Source organism: Protomyctophum parallelum, assembly GCF_964188405.1.
Source record: "Protomyctophum parallelum genome assembly, chromosome: 19".
NCBI lineage: Eukaryota > Metazoa > Chordata > Actinopteri > Myctophiformes > Myctophidae > Protomyctophum > Protomyctophum parallelum.
This window is the reverse complement of record NC_139717.1, coordinates 16,614,608-16,635,014: the sequence shown is the minus strand read 5'-3', so window position 1 is coordinate 16,635,014 and position 20,407 is coordinate 16,614,608. Positions and strand designations below refer to the sequence as shown.

The following is a 20,407-nucleotide window of genomic DNA, read 5'->3' as shown; positions in this document are numbered from 1 at the left end:
TGAGGTCAGATCAAAATGGAAAGTCAGAACAGGTCGACTCCATATATGGAGATCTAAGGGTGGCAGCGGGGGCATTGTCTTGAGTGTACAGGGTTTGATGAGGTCAGATGTGGTCAGATCAACATATGGAATGACTTCTGTATTGGCCGCCCTGCGTGCACGCATCCGCCTGGGTGACTGCATACTGCGGGGCGTTTTGGCATGGGCAATTTTCAGGCCTGTTAAGAACTCTAGTTCTCGCCGGCTGCCGGGCGCGGCTGCACTAATAACTTTGGGGCAGGCCCGTCTAGAGTTAAAATGGACAGGTATCAGTCAAAAGGGAGACATCGAAGAGGAAGGATGGATGGGGAAGGTTCAACATATGGAATGTCAGAAAAGGTCGGCTCCATATATGGAGATATAATGGTCTGAGGTCAGATGTAGACGCCTCGGCATCATCTGACATGCATACCGACAGGGTGGGAATCGGTCTTAATTTACTGCCAACTGGCATAGTACAGCTGTACGAGAAGTATGCATTACAGTACACGATATGTTCTATATGGCCAGTGGTGGAAAAAACTACTCGCATTTTTTTTACTAAAGTGAAAGTACCCATACTGTAATCTGGAATTCCAAAAGTGTTGGCATCAAAATGTACTTTAAGTACCAAAAGTAAAAGTGCTCACTATGCAGAATGTCCCATTTCAAGTTTTAAAATTTATATAAATCTTTTGAAAGTGGAAGATGCGACAGATTGTGAGCTTGTAGATCGGCTATTTTCAAATGACCGAAATGTATATAGGGCTGAAGTGGTTAATGTATGTTATGTAACAATCGGAAATCTACAAAGTAACTAGTAATGCAATGTTTTCAAATATTTGTAGTGGAGTAGAACTAAAAGGATTTGAAAGTGGAATTAAAGTACAAATAACTCAAAAGTTTACTTAAGTACAGTACTTACAGTGCAAGTAAATGTACTTAGTTACTTTTCACCACTGTATATGGCTAGGAGGTAACATAATTTTCAATTTTCAATTAGTACTGTATTTACATATTTTTACGTCAGACGTCGTCTGTCTGCTGCTACGAGGCAATATTCCTGTGGATATAGTGTGTGCACGGAGAATGTGTTGATCTAGTTGAACGTCAGTTGATTGTAGCTTATTGAACTGGCCGGCTGTCATCTCGCGCTCTGCCGCGGGAGGGACAAAGTTAGGCCTTTATCTCCCAAAGTATTCAAATTTAGCCCCCCCGCCCCACGCCTCCCTCCCTCTCTCTCTCTCTCTCTCTCTCTCTCTCTCTCTCTCTCTCTCTCGTTCGTTCGTTCGTTCGTTCGTTCGTTCTCTCTAAATCTACCAAACTTCCATTACCTTGCTCTCTGTTCTTGGTTTTTGGTAACTCACTCCTTGTCTCATCAACAACCTTTACTGCTGTCTCTCTCTCTCTCTCATTCCCTCACTGTTTCTCTACCCAACTTTGCTTCACTCTCTCTCCCTGTTCCTCCCTCCTTCTCTCCCCGACGTATTCCTCTAGCTCACTCTTGCTCTTTCTCATTCCCTCGCTCATTCTCTGACTTTAGGGCCTTGCAAACGGGGAGCGAGGAACTCTCAACATAGCCAACGTAGTCTATTCTACAACTATGTTGGCTTATTTAATGATTGGAGCACTTCAAGCGGTCAAACTTCACCAAACATTGTCTGTCCTGTTGAAGGTCTATGCGACCGAACCGTCAACCAAATAAACAGCAACACATTTCAGCAAGTGTCTGACAGTGTGTGGGAGATGGCCTTCTCAAGCGGTCAAACTAGCATGATGTGCAGAAGGCAGAAGCATCTTCCATGGTCTCGGATACTTCATATAAAAGCAAAGGTTAAAACCTCAATCTGTGATTCCTGCAGGCAGGAACAATAAAGCATCATAATTTTAATTTCCACATTGTGTTAATTGCTTAGGAAACTGCGCTAGTAGTTGCGTGTGGTTGCTTTAATCTTTGCCTCCGTCGTCCTCTAGACTCCACGAGGTCCTGATGGATCTCCAGCAGCAGCAGCTGCAGCAGCTCTCTGATTGGCTGACGAGGACGGAGGAGCGGATCAGGAGGATGGAGACGCAGCCCACGGCGGGACACCTGGAAGCATACAAGACTCAAATAGACCAGCACAAAGTAAGGCTGCCATACAAGACTCAAATAGACCAGTACAAAGTAAGGCTGCCATACAAGACTCAAATAGACCAGCACAAAGTAAGGCTGTCATACAAGACTCAAATAGACCAGTACAAAGTAAGGCTGCCATACAAGACTCAAATAGACCAGCACAAAGTAAGGCTGCCATACAAGACTCAAATAGACCAGCACAAAGTAAGGCTGCCATACAAGACTCAAATAGACCAGCACAAAGTAAGGCTGTCATACAAGACTCAAATAGACCAGCACAAAGTAAGGCTGCCATACAAGACTCAAATAGACCAGCACAAAGTAAGGCTGTCATACAAGACTCAAATAGACCAGCACAAAGTAAGGCTGCCATACAAGACTCAAATAGACCAGCACAAAGTAAGGCTGCCATACAAGACTCAAATAGACCAGCACAAAGTAAGGCTGCCATACAAGACTCAAATAGACCAGCACAAAGTAAGGCTCTCATACAAGACTCAAATAGACCAGCACAAAGTAAGGCTGCCATACAAGACTCAAATAGACCAGCACAAAGTAAGGCTGTCATACAAGACTCAAATAGACCAGCACAAAGTAAGGCTGCCATACAAGACTCAAATAGACCAGTACAAAGTAAGGCTGCCATACAAGACTCAAATAGACCAGCACAAAGTAAGGCTACCATACAAGACTCAAATAGACCAGCACAAAGTAAGGCTACCATACAAGACTCAAATAGACCAGCACAAAGTAAGGCTGCCATACAAGACTCAAATAGACCAGCACAAAGTAAGGCTGTCATACAAGACTCAAATAGACCAGCACAAAGTAAGGCTGCCATACAAGACTCAAATAGACCAGTACAAAGTAAGGCTGCCATACAAGACTCAAATAGACCAGCACAAAGTAAGGCTGCCATACAAGACTCAAATAGACCAGCACAAAGTAAGGCTGTCATACAAGACTCAAATAGACCAGCACAAAGTAAGGCTACCATACAAGACTCAAATAGACCAGCACAAAGTAAGGCTGACATACAAGACTCAAATAGACCAGCACAAAGTAAGGCTGTCATACAAGACTCAAATAGACCAGCACAAAGTAAGGCTAACATACAAGACTCAAATAGACCAGCACAAAGTAAGGCTGACATACAAGACTCAAATAGACCAGCACAAAGTAAGGCTACCATACAAGACTCAAATAGACCAGCACAAAGTAAGGCTAACATACAAGACTCGAATAGACCAGCACAAAGTAAGGCTGCCATACAAGACTCAAATAGACCAGCACAAAGTAAGGCTGCCATACAAGACTCAAATAGACCAGCACAAAGTAAGGCTGTCATACAAGACTCAAATAGACCAGCACAAAGTAAGGCTAACATACAAGACTCAAATAGACCAGCACAAAGTAAGGCTGCCATACAAGACTCAAATAGACCAGCACAAAGTAAGGCTGTCATACAAGACTCAAATAGACCAGCACAAAGTAAGGCTGCCATACAAGACTCAAATAGACCAGCACAAAGTAAGGCTGCCATACAAGACTCAAATAGACCAGCACAAAGTAAGGCTGCCATACAAGACTCAAATAGACCAGCACAAAGTAAGGCTCTCATACAAGACTCAAATAGACCAGCACAAAGTAAGGCTGCCATACAAGACTCAAATAGACCAGCACAAAGTAAGGCTGTCATACAAGACTCAAATAGACCAGCACAAAGTAAGGCTGCCATACAAGACTCAAATAGACCAGTACAAAGTAAGGCTGCCATACAAGACTCAAATAGACCAGCACAAAGTAAGGCTACCATACAAGACTCAAATAGACCAGCACAAAGTAAGGCTACCATACAAGACTCAAATAGACCAGCACAAAGTAAGGCTGCCATACAAGACTCAAATAGACCAGCACAAAGTAAGGCTGTCATACAAGACTCAAATAGACCAGCACAAAGTAAGGCTGCCATACAAGACTCAAATAGACCAGTACAAAGTAAGGCTGCCATACAAGACTCAAATAGACCAGCACAAAGTAAGGCTGCCATACAAGACTCAAATAGACCAGCACAAAGTAAGGCTGTCATACAAGACTCAAATAGACCAGCACAAAGTAAGGCTACCATACAAGACTCAAATAGACCAGCACAAAGTAAGGCTGACATACAAGACTCAAATAGACCAGCACAAAGTAAGGCTGTCATACAAGACTCAAATAGACCAGCACAAAGTAAGGCTAACATACAAGACTCAAATAGACCAGCACAAAGTAAGGCTGACATACAAGACTCAAATAGACCAGCACAAAGTAAGGCTACCATACAAGACTCAAATAGACCAGCACAAAGTAAGGCTAACATACAAGACTCTAATAGACCAGCACAAAGTAAGGCTGCCATACAAGACTCTAATAGACCAGCACAAAGTAAGGCTGTCATACAAGACTCTAATAGACCAGCACAAAGTAAGGCTGTCATACAAGACTCTAATAGACCAGCACAAAATAAGGCTGCCATACAAGACTCAAATAGACCAGCACAAAGTAAGGGTTTCATACAAGACTGAAATAGACCAGCACAAAGTAAGGCTGCCTGGAACAACCTTTCTTGTTGTTGTTTTTTTTTACTTTGAATAGTAAGATTGTTTACGGCAGTGGTTCTCAAATTCTTCATGCCAAGGACCACTGAGATAGACACATAGGTTTCTCAGAAAACTGTTGGGATTTAGAAGACATTTAGTTTAATCTTAACCTGCCAGATCCAAGAAGCTTGCTACACAAATTTGTTTCACAGCTTATTGGGATCTGGGATCGCGGAAGCAAATTCGATGACGGGGCTGTTCCTTTTTGTCAAGATACATGGTAGATGATTGGATGGGACCGTCTGTCTATCACCGTGTGGGCGTGCAAACACAACCAATCATATTGACGTGTCTATATAGCTTCACATCCGGTTTCGCACATATCCCGCCCTTAGCTCACGCTGATTGGTTCGGTACGGAACGGATTTGTGTCAGCTCAACTCCCTGAGAGATCCCAGATGAGTGCTGTGTTGGGGAACATGGTTACCCAATACCGCCCCCATCTGGCAGCGTCAGGTTAGTTGAATCTGGCCTCAATCTTAAATTGGTTAACGGGTTAAATGCCGACAATTTACGGCCGTCTTTCAGGCTAGACTGCTAGTGCACCGACCGCTGAGTTGCTTGTCATGAAAATCCACTTTAAAACGGTGTAATCGCTTGTTGTAGTGTAGAAAAGTATTCCATAGTGGCGATCACAACAACAGACCGGCAGCGCACGGCTTCTTCCTCCGGCAGATTCGCCATTGTAAACAATAGGGACTCAATTTCCCTTAATATCATCATGGTGTTTCTGTTTGTGCCACAGGAGCTTCAAAACGACTTGGAGGCGGAGCAGGTGAAGGTGAACTCTCTAACGCACATGGTAGTGGTGGTGGATGAGAACAGCGGTGAGAGCGCCACCGCTGCCCTGGAGGAGCAACTACAAGTAAGATCTCAAGCCTGGGGCTGGGGGAATATACATACTGTATGGCCTCCTGTTATGGGTCCAGTTTAAGGTCCTGTTGCTCACTTTAAGAGCCCCTGGGTTGCCTGACTGACCTGCTCCCACGTTATGTGCCCAGAAGGGCCCTTAGGTCTGCCGAACTGCCCACCCCCCCCACTAAACTGAAAACCAAAGGTGATTCAATCCTTACATACTGCAGCTGCTAAACTACTAAGCGAACTTTTTTCTTTTTTTTCGACGTCAGGCCTAAATGGATTAAAAACCCAGCACCCTTATTATGGGGGAGTCTTTAAAAAAATCAACAAGCTCACAACAAGAAAAAAACAATCCAAAGTTTAAGTTTGTTCCTCCTTGGTCATTCCTTCAGTCTCTGGGTGAGCGCTGGGCAGCGGTGTGTCGCTGGACAGAGGAGAGGTGGAACAAGCTGCAGGAGGTACTAATGGTGTGGCTGCAGCTGCAAGAGGACCAGGTAGACTGCACGCACACACACACACACACACACACACACACACACACACACACACACACACACACACACACACACACTTCATACTGGTTTCACGTGGCGAAAATAGCCAATCTACAAGTTTTTTTTTTTTTTTTATATATTTTTTTTATCCCACGATTTTGTAACCCATTTTTCACCCCTGTGTCAATCATCTAATGTGATCCTGGGCTCTACACACCCTCCACCAACCTAGTCCCCATATATGGGGGACAAGGGGAGAGCAACGGACTTGAACTCATGCTTCCTTAGCTACAAGCTACAAGCTATTTTTGAAAGATTGCCTATACTGACATGACCAAAATAGGAAGTGGTTAACTCTAAACATACCGCATGGACCATGGACACGGGGGCATTTGTTGAAAAAACATGGTGCATTTTCGATTGGGCCTTTTGACTATTTCTGCTTTCAGGAAGAAACCAAAAATACACAGGGAACACATATTTCAATATCATTACCACACATGGGGGTCTATTAGAGTAATGTTAACTCCATAGACACACACAAAACAGACAACAACAATCACGGCACTCCATCTTTAACACAAAATCTTCACTCTCAGTTGAGATCCCTCTTATCTTTTGGCATACATAGAAAGTGTCCCCGGGTTCTGTGGGATGGTACAACGTGAAGAACACAGTGTTCATTTCTTACTGCCTGAAACCTTATGAAAGACCATTGAACATTGAAATATAAAGACCTATTCATACTCCAGTGTTAGGTGATAAGGTGACCACCGTGATAAGCAACTCACCCCAACACATCTCTCTGTTTTTACTAAAACTATCACCTAAAACTGGAGTATGAATAGGCCTTTACAGTATTATAACGTCTTTATATATACCCCCACACACGGCTGCTTTAGTTGAAAATGTATTTGTTCTGTCTGTATTTAGTATGAAATCTGTCATTTAATAGCGCTGGCCTGCTTTCTCATTTCCGGGCCCCTTAAAAATGTGTGTATTTTACACAACTAGCCCCCTTAACCCTGTAGCCTGTGGTTGTGGCGCTAGTATTTGGTCAACCACACATGTTTATATGTCTCCCTCCTACCCCGCCTTGTGCAGGGCTTGTTCAAAGCCTGGCTCACAGAGAAAGAGTCGGCCTTGAGTGAAGTCCAGACCGGCACCTTCAAGGACCCGAGTGAACTGAATTCTAATGTCCATCGATTAGCTGTAAGTAGACCTAAATGGTCACATTTATGTGGTTGCATAGTATGTTTTAAACATTAGTATTTCTTGAATAAACGTATCAACCGTTTATTTGAAAAATATCTATTTAAAATTTGCAAACTATCTAGAAAATGCCTGGGACCTTAGGAAAAAATCCATGTACAGCCAGTGAGGGATGTGTATGCTAAATTATGTTTGTTTTGTTATGTTTTGCTTTGATTTGTTGTATTTTAATTTGTTTGTTGTAGGCAATCAGCAATGCCGGTAACCAGTGTAATTAGAAGGGTATATCTGAATAATTGTAACTGTATGAAAAGCTGTCATATAATCCCATGAGGGATGGGCCACGAGTTGGCATGACACTTAAATAAGAGCATTCATTCATTCATTCATTCATTCATATAAATATGCTTTAATTTCAGTAATGACACATGTTTTCAATAGGTCGTTGTATTAACAGTATAACCAATTCTGGGCGGGAACCCCTTTTGGTGTTTTAAACATTGTTATAATTTAGCTATTGGGTTAGGGTTTAGCTACGAGCTTGTAGGTCTGCTATTTTTTGTTAAATCGTGAAAATATTTATTTAGGATTTAGAAGATTCTTTTTTTAATTTCGAGGTCAGGCCTAAATCGGTTAAATAACAGAAGAAAAAAAAAGAAGAAGGAAAATCTGCCGAAATGTGTGTTTTTACATACTGTGTTTCTACATACATTGATGAGATGAAAAACGCTTTCATGGAGCTGCCAACGTTCTACTCTATACACACCCTCCCCCCCCACCCCTCCGTAGACCTTGAAGGAGGACATGGAGAAGAAGAGGAGGACATTGGAGCAGCTTTCGGACGCGGGGCAGGACGTGAAGGCTCTGCTGCGGAGCGCCGAGGCGGGAGCCCAGATCGATGATGAGACGGAGGAGCTCACCCAGAGATGGGACAACCTGGTCCAGCAGCTGGAGGACTGCTCCTTCCAGGTGTGTGTGTGTGTGGAAACGATTGACAATTATGCAAAAATAATTAGCCCATCGCTAAACCCCAACCCAAAAGAGACTTAGCCTGGTTAATAAACCAGACTAATATCGCACAGACCGCGGGATATTAGTCTGGGGAGGCTCAGCTTGGATTTCATTTCCAGGGGAGCGGGTTGAAACATTTTCTCTTTGACGCAATTGGTCAGAGCTACTGTCAGTCAAAGGTCTCAAGCATTGAAAGTCACTGTACCAAAGCCCGCCCATATTGCATACCGTGTCCCGATTGGCCGCCCCATTTCTCTGGTGTAGGAAATGGGCGTACAATTGAGCCTCTCCAGACCGCAATCCGCCGGCAGGCAATTTATTTTTGCCAACGGCTGATTCGGTCTGGTTTATTAACCAGGCTAAAAGAGACTGTCCAGAGCCAATCCAAAAGGTTTTGCAACCGTTGCAAGCTTTCGACACCTCATAGCTGTGTTGTCGAACACATACACAGCTTAACGTTGGGAAAGTTACATGACTGACCCACTCAGGTGATGGCAATAATACTAATCACGTTAGTGACATCTTACCATTGATTATATGAAAACTCCTGTCGGGACGGTCATAAGTTGATTGAGTTGGATACTGTTTCTCCCTCTAAGATTTTCTCGCATTTCTAGTTTATTGGAATAATGTCCCACATGCACATTTTGTCCAGTGCGTAGCCTACTGCAGGCCTGGTTGACTAGGTTTAGAAGAAATTTTGAAGCTCTTGCTACTCAAACGATCGATTATTTATATGGAGAAATCCCGTCATTTAGCATGCATCTCAATGGGTGAGAAGGACAGCTTGCCATCGCAGAGTGGAATGGGTGGGGCTTAGCCAAGGGCTAATTGTGACGGGCCTACCGACTGCTACATTTGCGTACTTCAACGCAATTTACAAATTTTCTTTGACATCATGGCTGCTCTAAACTCACCGCCAAGGTAACGGAGGCCGTGACCAACGCCGGGCTGACCCAGGTGGAAGAGCACGTGGCCATGGAGACTGTTCACGTGGCCATGGAGACGGTTCACGTGGCCATGGAGACGGTTCACGTGACGACGACGAGGAAGACGACCACCGCCGTCCACCAGGAATGGTCGGTGGTTGACCAGGAGCTGTCCCCGCCTGCTCCCCCCAAGAGACGACTGGTGGAGACGGATATGGAAGTCAGACGAGTGTACGTGCACACGCACACGCACACTAGGGCATTCACTTCTAGTCATTTGTACTACTGGTAGTTGACTATTTGCCTAGTTTACTGGTCGACTAGTTGTTTAACTACCTATTAACCTACCTATCCTTTTTGGAAAAAGAAATATTTGTACATTTAAAAACTGTGTACATTGGTGACATTGTTTTCTTTTATCAACTAGTCAACTAGTACCAAAAAGGTTGACTAGTCGACTAGTTGAATAGTCGACTAGTTGCTTAAAGCCCTAACACAACACACACACACACACACACACACACACACACACACACACACACACACACACACACACACACACACACACTCATTCATAAGGGCACACTATACTGTGTATATTAGTTCACCCTATCTCTTGGATAAAGTGTCGAGATAAGTGAGCACGAATGCCTCACACTGCCGTGCATGTCCGCACGTCTCTGCACCGCGCAGGTTGGAGAGTAACGTACGTGAGCTGCTGCAGTGGATGGCTACATGGAAGACCTCCGCGCAGGGCCTGGCCACGGCCGCACACCCTGAGAGCACAGCCGCCACCTTCATGCTACAGGACACGCTGAAGGTAAGCTTTCAGAAAGAATCTATAACTGAATTTCCATATATAGCTTTCGGCAATGATTGAACACGAGTGAGTAAGTAAGTAAGTAGCCTTGCCGAGCCATGTTTCTGTAGCGTGAGGCAGCTTACACCCCCTGGACATGACGCTAGTATGTTGCAGGGACTTACCCCCGATCCAACCCTTGATGAGTGTCAAGCAGGGAGGCACTGGGTCCCATTTTTGAGTCTTTGGTATGACCCGGGCCGGCAATATTAAACTAGATGTTAGGTTCTTAGCTTACGTATACGATTCTTGATGACTATTATGTATTTGACGTATTACCATGTGGTGTTCTTGCTTACTGTAAATCGCTCTGGATTAAGAGCGTCTGCTAAATGCCTAAAAGTGTAAATAGTTGAGTAGTTTCATCGGTGTGGTTTGGGCTTGTAACCATCTACTGTCCGTTGACTTTAGACTTTGGAAATGGAGCTATCCGCGAAGGAAGCCACTGTCGCTCAGGTGACCCAGGAAGGACGGAGCCTGATGGAGCAGCTGGAAAGAGGTATGGCACGAAGCCAGTGGTCGGTGGATGTTGAGATGGGAGACGGTTGCACCCGAGTTCTAGAAGACAATTTATGCATAAATGTATTACATAATGTATCGCAGAGGTTCTCAAACTTTTTCATGTCAAGGACCCCCAAATTGACACGTATTAGCCCACGGACCCCCATTTGAAAACATATGCCAGGGACCCCCATAAGAGAACATTTCTAGGGCTCCTGCAGTGATTTTCAACATTTTAATTTCAAGGGCTCCCAGATTTACATGCATTGGGCTACGGACCCCATTTAATGGCATTTCTATTTCTGGGACCCCAATTTTATTTTGTAAAACCAATGTTAATTGAACCGTGTGTACAAATGGAACCAAATGGAACCGTTCCATTTCTACACTCAGAGTTACGGACCCTTGAGGATCCATTTGGTTCCTAACTATCCATTTAGCTTGGGACCCCCTTGATCTCCCTCAAGGACCTCTGGGGGTCCCCGGACCCCACTTTGAGAACCAATGATGTTTTTCGCTTTCCCAAGTTTCCACTTAACCACCAGCTAATCATCATGCCTATTCTGGGGGAAACATTCACCAAAAAAGCTTGTACATCGGGTATTTTTGGCAGAGATCTGGTGTAGACATAAAAAAAAAACCCTGTCAAACCAAAGTCGTAACTCAAGTCCGGTTCTCTAAGACCTATAGAGCGTTTAAGTGCTCGACGTTCCCTACCCAGTTTTTACCCTACCGAGTCCCAGAGTGCATCCAAAGTATGCTCTGTTTCACAGGATCACAGGTGGTGGTGATTGGCTCAAACTGAACTTCCATCCCTGTGTTTAATTGGTGTTTTTACAACTTGTCCCTAGCTGTTCTGTATTTGGTCCTTATTTACAGGCCTAACCCGTTGTTTTCTTCTTATTGTGAACCAAACCTCTGGGTGTGTTTGCGCAGGTATAGAGTACTGTGGTAGTAAAAGTCTGCAGGGTAGCTAACTTCATATAAGCGCTGTGGTTTTCAATGTGTTTACTGTGTCGAGAGGCGGGAAGGCCTGGCGTGCACGTCGCCAGGCAGAGACCATTAACGCTTCAACTTTCCGTTTCCTCCCCCCCCCCCCTCATAATTTCTGTTCCCTCATTCGTTTTGTGTTTCCATTTATTTACTTGCTCCGTTTGCTCCACTTTTCCGCTCCAGATACAGTACAGTAGTTTTGCTCTAGCTCGCACATGTCCTTATTGATCAGAGAGACATGACTCGGCGCATATTGCCAAACCACATACAGTAAAGCTCAACGGAAATTGGAGGCAAAATAACACTGGGACAACAAAACCAAACAAAAACACATCCCGAGTTATTAAAAACAAAAGTGTTGTGGAACGGTATAGGTCCGTGAGCATTCATTTCAGCATGTGACCTACCTCCCATCGTCTCTGTCTGTCTGTCTGTCCGTCCGTCCGTCCGTTTTCTTTCCAGAGGGTGTTTGCGTGGACGCGGTGAGGTCGGACATGGACCAGGTCCAGACCCAGTGGGACGTGTGTCTGAGGGAGCTGCAGGCGTCCGTCGAGCGGGTGGCCATCCTGGCCCGGCTCAGAGAGTGGAGCGCCCAGCTGGCCGAGCTCGACCGTCTGCTAGCGGAGCAGGACCAGTGGCTGGTGGACACCACCACCACCACCCCCGCTGTCCAGTCTCAAGACAAGGACCACCTCCAAGCCCTCGCTGGAGGTTGTCGGGTAACGTTCGACACCATGTCCTATATGCGCCCCGAGCCGTGCTTATAACGGTTTAACCCATTTAGGCCCGCCTCTGAAAGAATATATACCGTAACTTCCGGACTATAAGGCGCACCTGAATATAAGCCGCACCAGCCACATTTAGGGAAAATCCCAAATATGTACGTATACAAGCCGCACCGGACTATAAGCTGCAGGTGTTTTAATGTTTAATTACCATATGTAAAGGTTTCCGCACGGTCGCCCCTTTTCCATCTCGCACCACTATTATACTGATTATATAAAAAGTATTATCATATTAATCTATCATTGTTAAAATCCAGGTAAATTTTTGTAATTCAAGTGCTCCCTATACCCAGTTCAGCTACAGATCACTGTGGAAAGAAATCACGCACCTGGGAATCCTTGATATATACTGATTTAAGGTGTAGATTATAGTCTCACCGTTTTAGAACTATTTATTTTAATAGCTAATGTTAAAATCTAAAAATTCTGCTTCAGTTCACTTGACGTCATTGAATTAATTAAAAAATAAATATGATAAGGCAAGCCGATTCCTTTCCCTTTCTACCCCTGTGTGTGTGTGTGTGTGTGTGTGTGTCTCTCAGTCTCGACTGGCGGAGCTCTCCGTCCTGGGCCCTCGGCTGGAGCGGCTGTCCTTGGAGGTGGGCTCGCAGGAGGAGACCACGTCGTCTCTGAGAGACGCAGTGGTGGTGGTGTCGGCCCACCACGCCTCCACGCTGCAGACGCTGCAGAGTACGGAGCAAGAGATCGCCCAAGGTATTAACCGACCGGACGCCGAGTTACACAAGCTCAATGCCACGTTAAAACTCTTTTTTCCAATGTGTCGTTGTGTTTTCCGTGCCCAGCCCCCCCCCCTCCCCCCTCTGCACTCGAAACACCATGGGAAATGGCGAGGGTGCTCGGTGCTGCTAGAAGCGCTAATATGCTAAACCGCTGGACATCGACAGATTTTTCACTTGAGGTCCAAATATCGCCTAATTGCCAATCCAGGCGTGGATGGAGAAAAAAAATCAGAGGAAAAAAAAAACGCAGCTAAAGATCGTGGTTATGACGGGAGTGAATGGAGGGGAAAGTTTTGCATCGCCCACCATTGGGCGAATGAAATCGTCTCCTACGGAAAGGACACCTGCCTAGGGTTGGTGTAATCGAGGGTCGTCTGTAGCCAGAAAATGTCTCAAAAACTCGTCAAAATCGCCCAAAGGGCACAAATTCATTGGTAGGCAAGGTCGTCATGGGCAATGGAAAGCATTGGTATGGTAGCCGTGCTGATAACGTCGACAAACTATGCCAAAAACGACCGTCAACTACCTTGTTTCACTGAGGAAAACTAAGTAAAAATTAAATAAAAACGAAGCTATGATGACTAAAACTACAACAGAATGTATTGACAATTTCATCAACAAATGAAAACTAGACTAAAATGTTATGGCGGGACTATAGTGGAGAAGAGATCTAAAAGCTCACAACGTGTCGCAATTAAGCTTTGCATATCTGCTATTTTCAGCATGCAACCAAGTATAAAATTTGCAATGGCATTACGATGCCATCAAGGCCCGCCAAAATGCAGTTGACTAGACTAACAGTAAACCATTTCCAGATGACTAAAATGACTAATACTATGACTAACTTTATTCAAAAGACTAAATCCAATTTTCTTTTGTTAGTGAACAAGAAAACCTATTCACCGACACAACCTGACACGCTTAACCCATTTTGGGGGCGGGAACCCCTTTTGGTGTTAGCACTATGTTATGCTTTAGCTATTGAAAAATAGCAGATCTACAAGCTCGGTGGCGCGCTACGAGCTTGTAGGTCTGCTATTTTTGAAAAATCGAAGAACGACTGACACAGAAACATAGCTTTTTCAGAAAACTGTCGGGATGTAGAAGACAATTTTTTTAATCTGATCTCAGGTCAGAATGGGTTAAGACGGCTCAGTCGTATAAATATAATATATAAACAGCTGTCAGGTTTACGGTGAACCTTCAGAGGTAATGGCTGAGATCAGCCGACTGCTCCTACTGCTAGCAGCCTTTTAAGAGGAGCCTTGACCAGCCAACCAGTAATGGACGATGCCCTTATATGACCACCGAACCTCACGGCCGCCCGCGCGAGTGTTTGTGTGTGTAGGTGACGTAGTGTGAGTGACTGTGTGTGTGTAATGTCTCCGCGCTCACTCCATCTTAAACAAGGACTCGCTTCAGGTCCTGAAAAAGTGTTCCGTCTCTGAACACTTCTCCGTTCCAATAACGGTATAAAAGGAGTTTGTAGAATGCTGTTTGTCTGCAGCAGCTGACCCTAGGTGTGTGTGTGTGCGCGCGCGCCGGTGTGCGTGTGTTGGTGTGCTTGTCCATACCTCTTGGGCTTTTATAACACTGAGGTTTTGGAAGGGAGCCAACAAAAACCATTTTGTTTCTGCTTGAGGAGAGAGTTTGCCTTTCACTGGGGCCTCTGTCTCTCATTCTCTCTCTCTCTCTATCTCGTTCTTTATCTCATTCTCTCTCTCTCTCTCTCGTTCTGTCTCTCTCTCACTCTCTTCTCTTTTTATTTTCTCTCTCACTCTTTTCTCGTTCTTTTCTGTCTCTGTCCTCTTTTTTGCGACGGCCTCTTTGTCTTCCTCTCTCTCTCTCTCTCTCTCTCTCTCTCTCTCTCTCTCTCTCTCTCTCTCAAACATAATTCTTTCTGTATATAAACAGGCAGGTTTAATATGTAATAAACAAATCACCTGGTAATGAAACGCCCGACGGAGACGGAGAGAGATAAGTTTAAGTGCTCAGAATTAACACGGGGGAGGGGGGGACATTAGACTAGATGTGCTCTTTGAGTGTGCTTGGTCAGTTGTGTTGTGGCTTCATGGTGTATTTGAAAGCGTGTGTATGATTGATGGGCCTGAATGGCTCATGAAAGCTCACCCAGCAGGCTCAGTTTGATCAGACCCAGACTGTCAACCATCTGGGCTGTGTAGAACATGTATACGTGCCCATGTGCACACATGCATGCACGCACACACACACGCACACACACACACACACCACACACACACACCAATTTACTGTATGTGCATTTGCAAAACAAAATAACTCCCCCCTGTGGTAGCTTGATGCACGTTAATTTTCATATAAACATTCTTACTACATGCATCTATTTAGAACAGTGATTTTCAACCAGTGGTCCTGGAGCTAAATTGACCCATATAGATATTTAACTCTTGAGCGCGTAAAATGAAACCAAATTAGTTTCATTTTACACGTTCAAGAGTTCTACGAACTCCACTGATTTGGAAGCTTTGTGTGCACCCGGCCAGTGTTAAAACAGCCCTCTCCTCTCCTCTCCTCTCCTCTCCTCTCCTCTCCTCTCCTCTCCTCTCCTCTCCTCTCCTCTCCTCTCCTCTCCTCTCCTCTCCTCTCCTCTCCTCTCCTCTCCAGCCTTGGCCACGCTCCAGGCCGTGGACACAGTAGCGCTCCCAGACCCAGTGGAGGGCCTGGAGGCCCGTCTGGCCACTCTGAGAGACGGCATAGTGGACAGCCCTACCACGGAGGAGGCCGTGGAGCGGGCACAGGTGAGTAGGGATGCCACAAAGTGACCATTTGCCCAATCGAATAATCTACAGCTCCTTCATTTCATCTGATTGTCTGTCTGGCAGGCACTTAACAAGCGATCGTTAACTGTGTCTGTTAGAGAGAGGGGCAGAGAAGAGTGGCTTTGCTCAACTTGATTTATACTTATATTCTCCACTCTGATGAAGGTAAATGTTCGATATATCATGCAGCCTTACTTATTAGCCTATATTTTAACTATTAAATTTTTTTGGGGCAACTACTAATCGGAAAATCGATTAATCGGCGGCATCCCTACAGGTGAGCACGCATTGTAGCAATTATACCTGCTATAGCAATTGTACCTGTGTTCATTTTCTTCAGAATATTTTGATTTAGTCTTAGTCTTTTGAATGACACGTCATTTAGTCTTAGTCAACTCAATGAACACTGACTTATACACAATTAATTAAGCAATATTACACGAGAGGGTGTTGTTTAACGTGATTATTGCCACGACAGTGATGCGGTAGGGGAACGAGACGAAGTCGAGTTCGGCAAGCATCACGTTCTGAACTCTCCACGAGCACGGTGACATTTGAGCATCTCACTGCGCCGCTAACACATTTATTAAAGTACTGTGGAAATAATGTTGTGATCTGCCATATCTGAGATTATTACGGTGATAACGAGCTTGTCATCAACACCGCAAACGGCTGTGCAATAATCCACTTACTTTACAGCGTTTGTGCTGTACAGCGTTTGTGCTGTACAGCGTTTGTACTGGTTGTACTGTACAGCGTTTGTACTGTACAGCGTTTGTACTGTACAGGGTTTGTACTGTACAGCGTTTGTACTGTACAGCGTTTGTACTGTACAGGGTTTGTACTGTACAGCGTTTGTACTGTACAGCGTTAGTACTGTACAGCGTTTGTACTGGTTGTACTGTACAGCGTTTGTACTGTACAGCGTTTGTACTGTACAGCGTTTGTACTGTACAGCGTTTGTACTGTACAGCGTTTGTACTGTACAGCGTTTGTACTGTACAGCGTTTGTACTGGTTGTACTGTACAGCGTTTGTACTGTACAGGGTTTGTACTGTACAGCGTTTGTACTGTACAGCGTTTGTACTGTACAGGGTTTGTACTGTACAGCGTTTGTACTGTACAGGGTTTGTACTGTACAGCGTTTGTACTGTACAGGGTTTGTACTGTACAGCGTTTGTACTGTACAGGGTTTGTACTGTACAGCGTTTGTACTGTACAGCGTTTGTACTGTACAGCGTTTGTACTGTACAGGGTTTGTACTGTACAGCGTTTGTACTGTACAGGGTTTGTACTGTACAGGGTTTGTACTGGTTGTGCTGTACAGCGTTTGTACTGTACAGGGTTTGTACTGTACAGCGTTTGTACTGTACAGCGTTTGTACTGTACAGGGTTTGTACTGTACAGCGTTTGTACTGTACAGGGTTTGTACTGTACAGCGTTTGTACTGTACAGGGTTTGTACTGTACAGCGTTTGTACTGTACAGCGTTTGTACTGTACAGCGTTTGTACTGTACAGGGTTTGTACTGTACAGCGTTTGTACTGTACAGGGTTTGTACTGTACAGGGTTTGTACTGTACAGGGTTTGTACTGTACAGCGTTTGTACAGCGTTTGTACTGTACAGGGTTTGTACTGTACAGGGTTTGTACTGTACAGCGTTTGTACTGTACAGGGTTTGTACTGTACAGCGTTTGTACAGCGTTTGTACTGTACAGGGTTTGTACTGGTTGTGCTGTACAGCGTTTGTACTGTACAGGGTTTGTACTGTACAGCGTTTGTACTGTACAGGGTTTGTACTGTACAGCGTTTGTACTGTACAGGGTTTGTACTGTACAGCGTTTGTACTGTACAGCGTTTGTACTGTACAGGGTTTGTACTGTACAGCGTTTGTACTGTACAGGGTTTGTACTGTACAGGGTTTGTACTGTACAGCGTTTGTACTGGTTGTACTGTACAGCGTTTGTACTGTACAGCGTTTGTACTGTACAGGGTTTGTACTGTACAGCGTTTGTACAGGGTTTGTACTGTACAGGGTTTGTACTGTACAGCGTTTGTACAGGGTTTGTACTGTACAGGGTTTGTACTGTACAGGGTTTGTACTGTACAGGGTTTGTACTGTACAGCGTTTGTACTGGTTGTACTGTACAGCGTTTGTACTGTACAGCGTTTGTACTGTACAGGGTTTGTACTGTACAGGGTTTGTACTGTACAGCGTTTGTACTGGTTGTACTGTACAGCGTTTGTACTGGTTGTACTGTACAGCGTTTGTACTGTACAGCGTTTGTACTGTACAGCGTTTGTACTGTACAGCGTTTGTACTGTACAGCGTTTGTACTGTACAGGGTTTGTACTGTACAGCGTTTGTACTGTACAGGGTTTGTACTGTACAGCGTTTGTACTGTACAGCGTTTGTACTGGTTGTACTGTACAGCGTTTGTACTGTACAGCGTTTGTACTGGTTGTACTGTACAGCGTTTGTACTGTACAGCGTTTGTACTGTACAGGGTTTGTACTGTACAGCGTTTGTACTGGTTGTACTGTACAGCGTTTGTACTGGTTGTACTGTACAGCGTTTGTACTGTACAGCGTTTGTACAGCGTTTGTACTGTACAGCGTTTGTACTGTACAGCGTTTGTACTGTACAGCGTTTGTACTGTACAGGGTTTGTACTGTACAGGGTTTGTACGAACACAATTGGCCCCCGTTCGGTGGAGGGAAGCCGGGGCCGGGGTGGCATCTGTCAGCAGGGAGTGTTGGGCGGGAGGAGTAGAACAACGTCTCTACGTCCTCCCGGTGGGGGCTCCTCCTCACTGGCAGCTAAGTCAGTAGGATGCAACAGCAGTGACAACACATACATGTGTGCGGGGTGGGGATTAATTGGCATAACGACTACATGGGGGGGGTCTAATACAAGTCCTTCTCAGCTCTCAGTAAGCTTGGCTCCAGAACTCCACTTGTGCTCACTCGCTCAGGTGGTATTTTATTACTCCTGGACATCCTTACTCCCTAGAGCTGTTAGGGGTGGTACACAAAAGGCCAATGCACACCTCAGAAGGCTAGTGACCGGTGCGTAGGGCAAAAGAGCATAGATTATATATGTTGCTCTTTATTTCAGCATTTTGGCAAGTGTCTTTTCTTTGTTTTTCAAAGATACCCTTTTGAATGTATTTTAGGGGTACACTGCCTGGTAGTAAACAATGCATCAGTAGCTATCTAAATCCGGAGGGTGTGCCTCCTGGAGGGAGCCAGTGCAAGTGTGGTTGTGGAGTTTGGAGACAAGTGCAACGACCTCAAATTCCTCGTACATACATAATATGTCATCAAGGATGACTAGAGGCAATCATTCACTGTATTTGAGGGAAAGAGTGTGTTCAGACCTCCTCTGAAACAATGTTTTCACCTATTGTACACAACAATAATTTGCCCGTTAAGGCCATTTGCCCCACTGGAGAATAACTCATTCATATTGCAGTGATAGTCAGTCAGCGGATGAATCTCAATATAGTGTTTGTTGCTGTGTTGTATTCTGGTATTTCATCTTGACAACTGTGAATGATGGCACAGTTGTCTGTGGACCTCTGGGATGTTATAGCCTGCTGCGCCAGACCAAAAAAAAAGAAAAAGCTTCCATTGTTACCAGTGCAGTGTCTGATAGTGTGCCATCCCATGTGGCTTTTTCTTTCTTCTTTTTTTTTTACTGCAGCACACAATGAATCCCATTCTGAGACACTCACTTCCTTTTCCACTGTCTGTTAAGACCACAGCATAGAAGAATAGCTGTGTGTGTGTGTGTCGTTTTGTGTGCACGCCTCCTCCTGTTCCAATGGAATGTGGGCCAGTCCGAGGCCTTGTTATCGTGGCAGATAGACCATGGTGCCGGGGCCCGGGGGGAGGGGGGGGTGGTGGTGGGTGAGGAGGGTGCTTGGCACATTCTGGGCACCGTGCCCACAGCAGGCCTGTGGCTCAGAGGTCCTAACAGCAGTGTGGAAGCAGTCAACCCAGGAGAAATGAATTGTCGTATGACGACGGTGTGTCACGTGCTGAAAACTAACGTATCTACTGGCATCGCGATGCGTCACGATATGACGCAACATGAGCTTGTAGATTTGGCTCTTTTTGCCGCGCCGCTGTCGTATGACAGAATAGAAATGACCAGACGGCCACAACACCCCGCTCTGTGACAGCAGCTGCTGCTCCGACTAGACAGATTTTGAATCCCATTACAGTTTATCTTTCTCTCTCCCCTCCTTTGTTCCTTACAAGCCTCTGTGTGATTTTTGTGTTTGTTGCAATGTGGCTTTCTTTGGTAAACATTTGTGACCAGATTTGACTGAGGGGCTGCCATTGTATTTTTCAAACTGACATATTGGTTGTTCAGTTTGACCCACCAGTTTTGGAGATATGACTTATAGAGTAATGTCTTGCAGAAAACAGCGAGTTGAGAAAATG

The 20,407-nt window shown here is 45.0% G+C and overlaps 1 protein-coding gene across 1 annotated transcript in view; it reads left to right on the top strand.

The window, feature by feature from the left end:
- Positions 1–20,407, top strand: part of utrn (utrophin) — a 285,060-nt gene that overhangs the window by 39,296 nt on the left and 225,357 nt on the right. Inside the window, 11 exon segments of the mRNA XM_083790820.1 lie at positions 1,993–2,143; positions 5,522–5,641; positions 6,027–6,128; positions 7,233–7,340; positions 8,130–8,309; positions 9,276–9,511; positions 9,974–10,100; positions 10,551–10,638; positions 12,096–12,352; positions 12,961–13,132; positions 15,802–15,935. Of these exon segments, the coding sequence (XP_083646946.1) occupies positions 1,993–2,143; positions 5,522–5,641; positions 6,027–6,128; positions 7,233–7,340; positions 8,130–8,309; positions 9,276–9,511; positions 9,974–10,100; positions 10,551–10,638; positions 12,096–12,352; positions 12,961–13,132; positions 15,802–15,935 (1,675 nt within the window).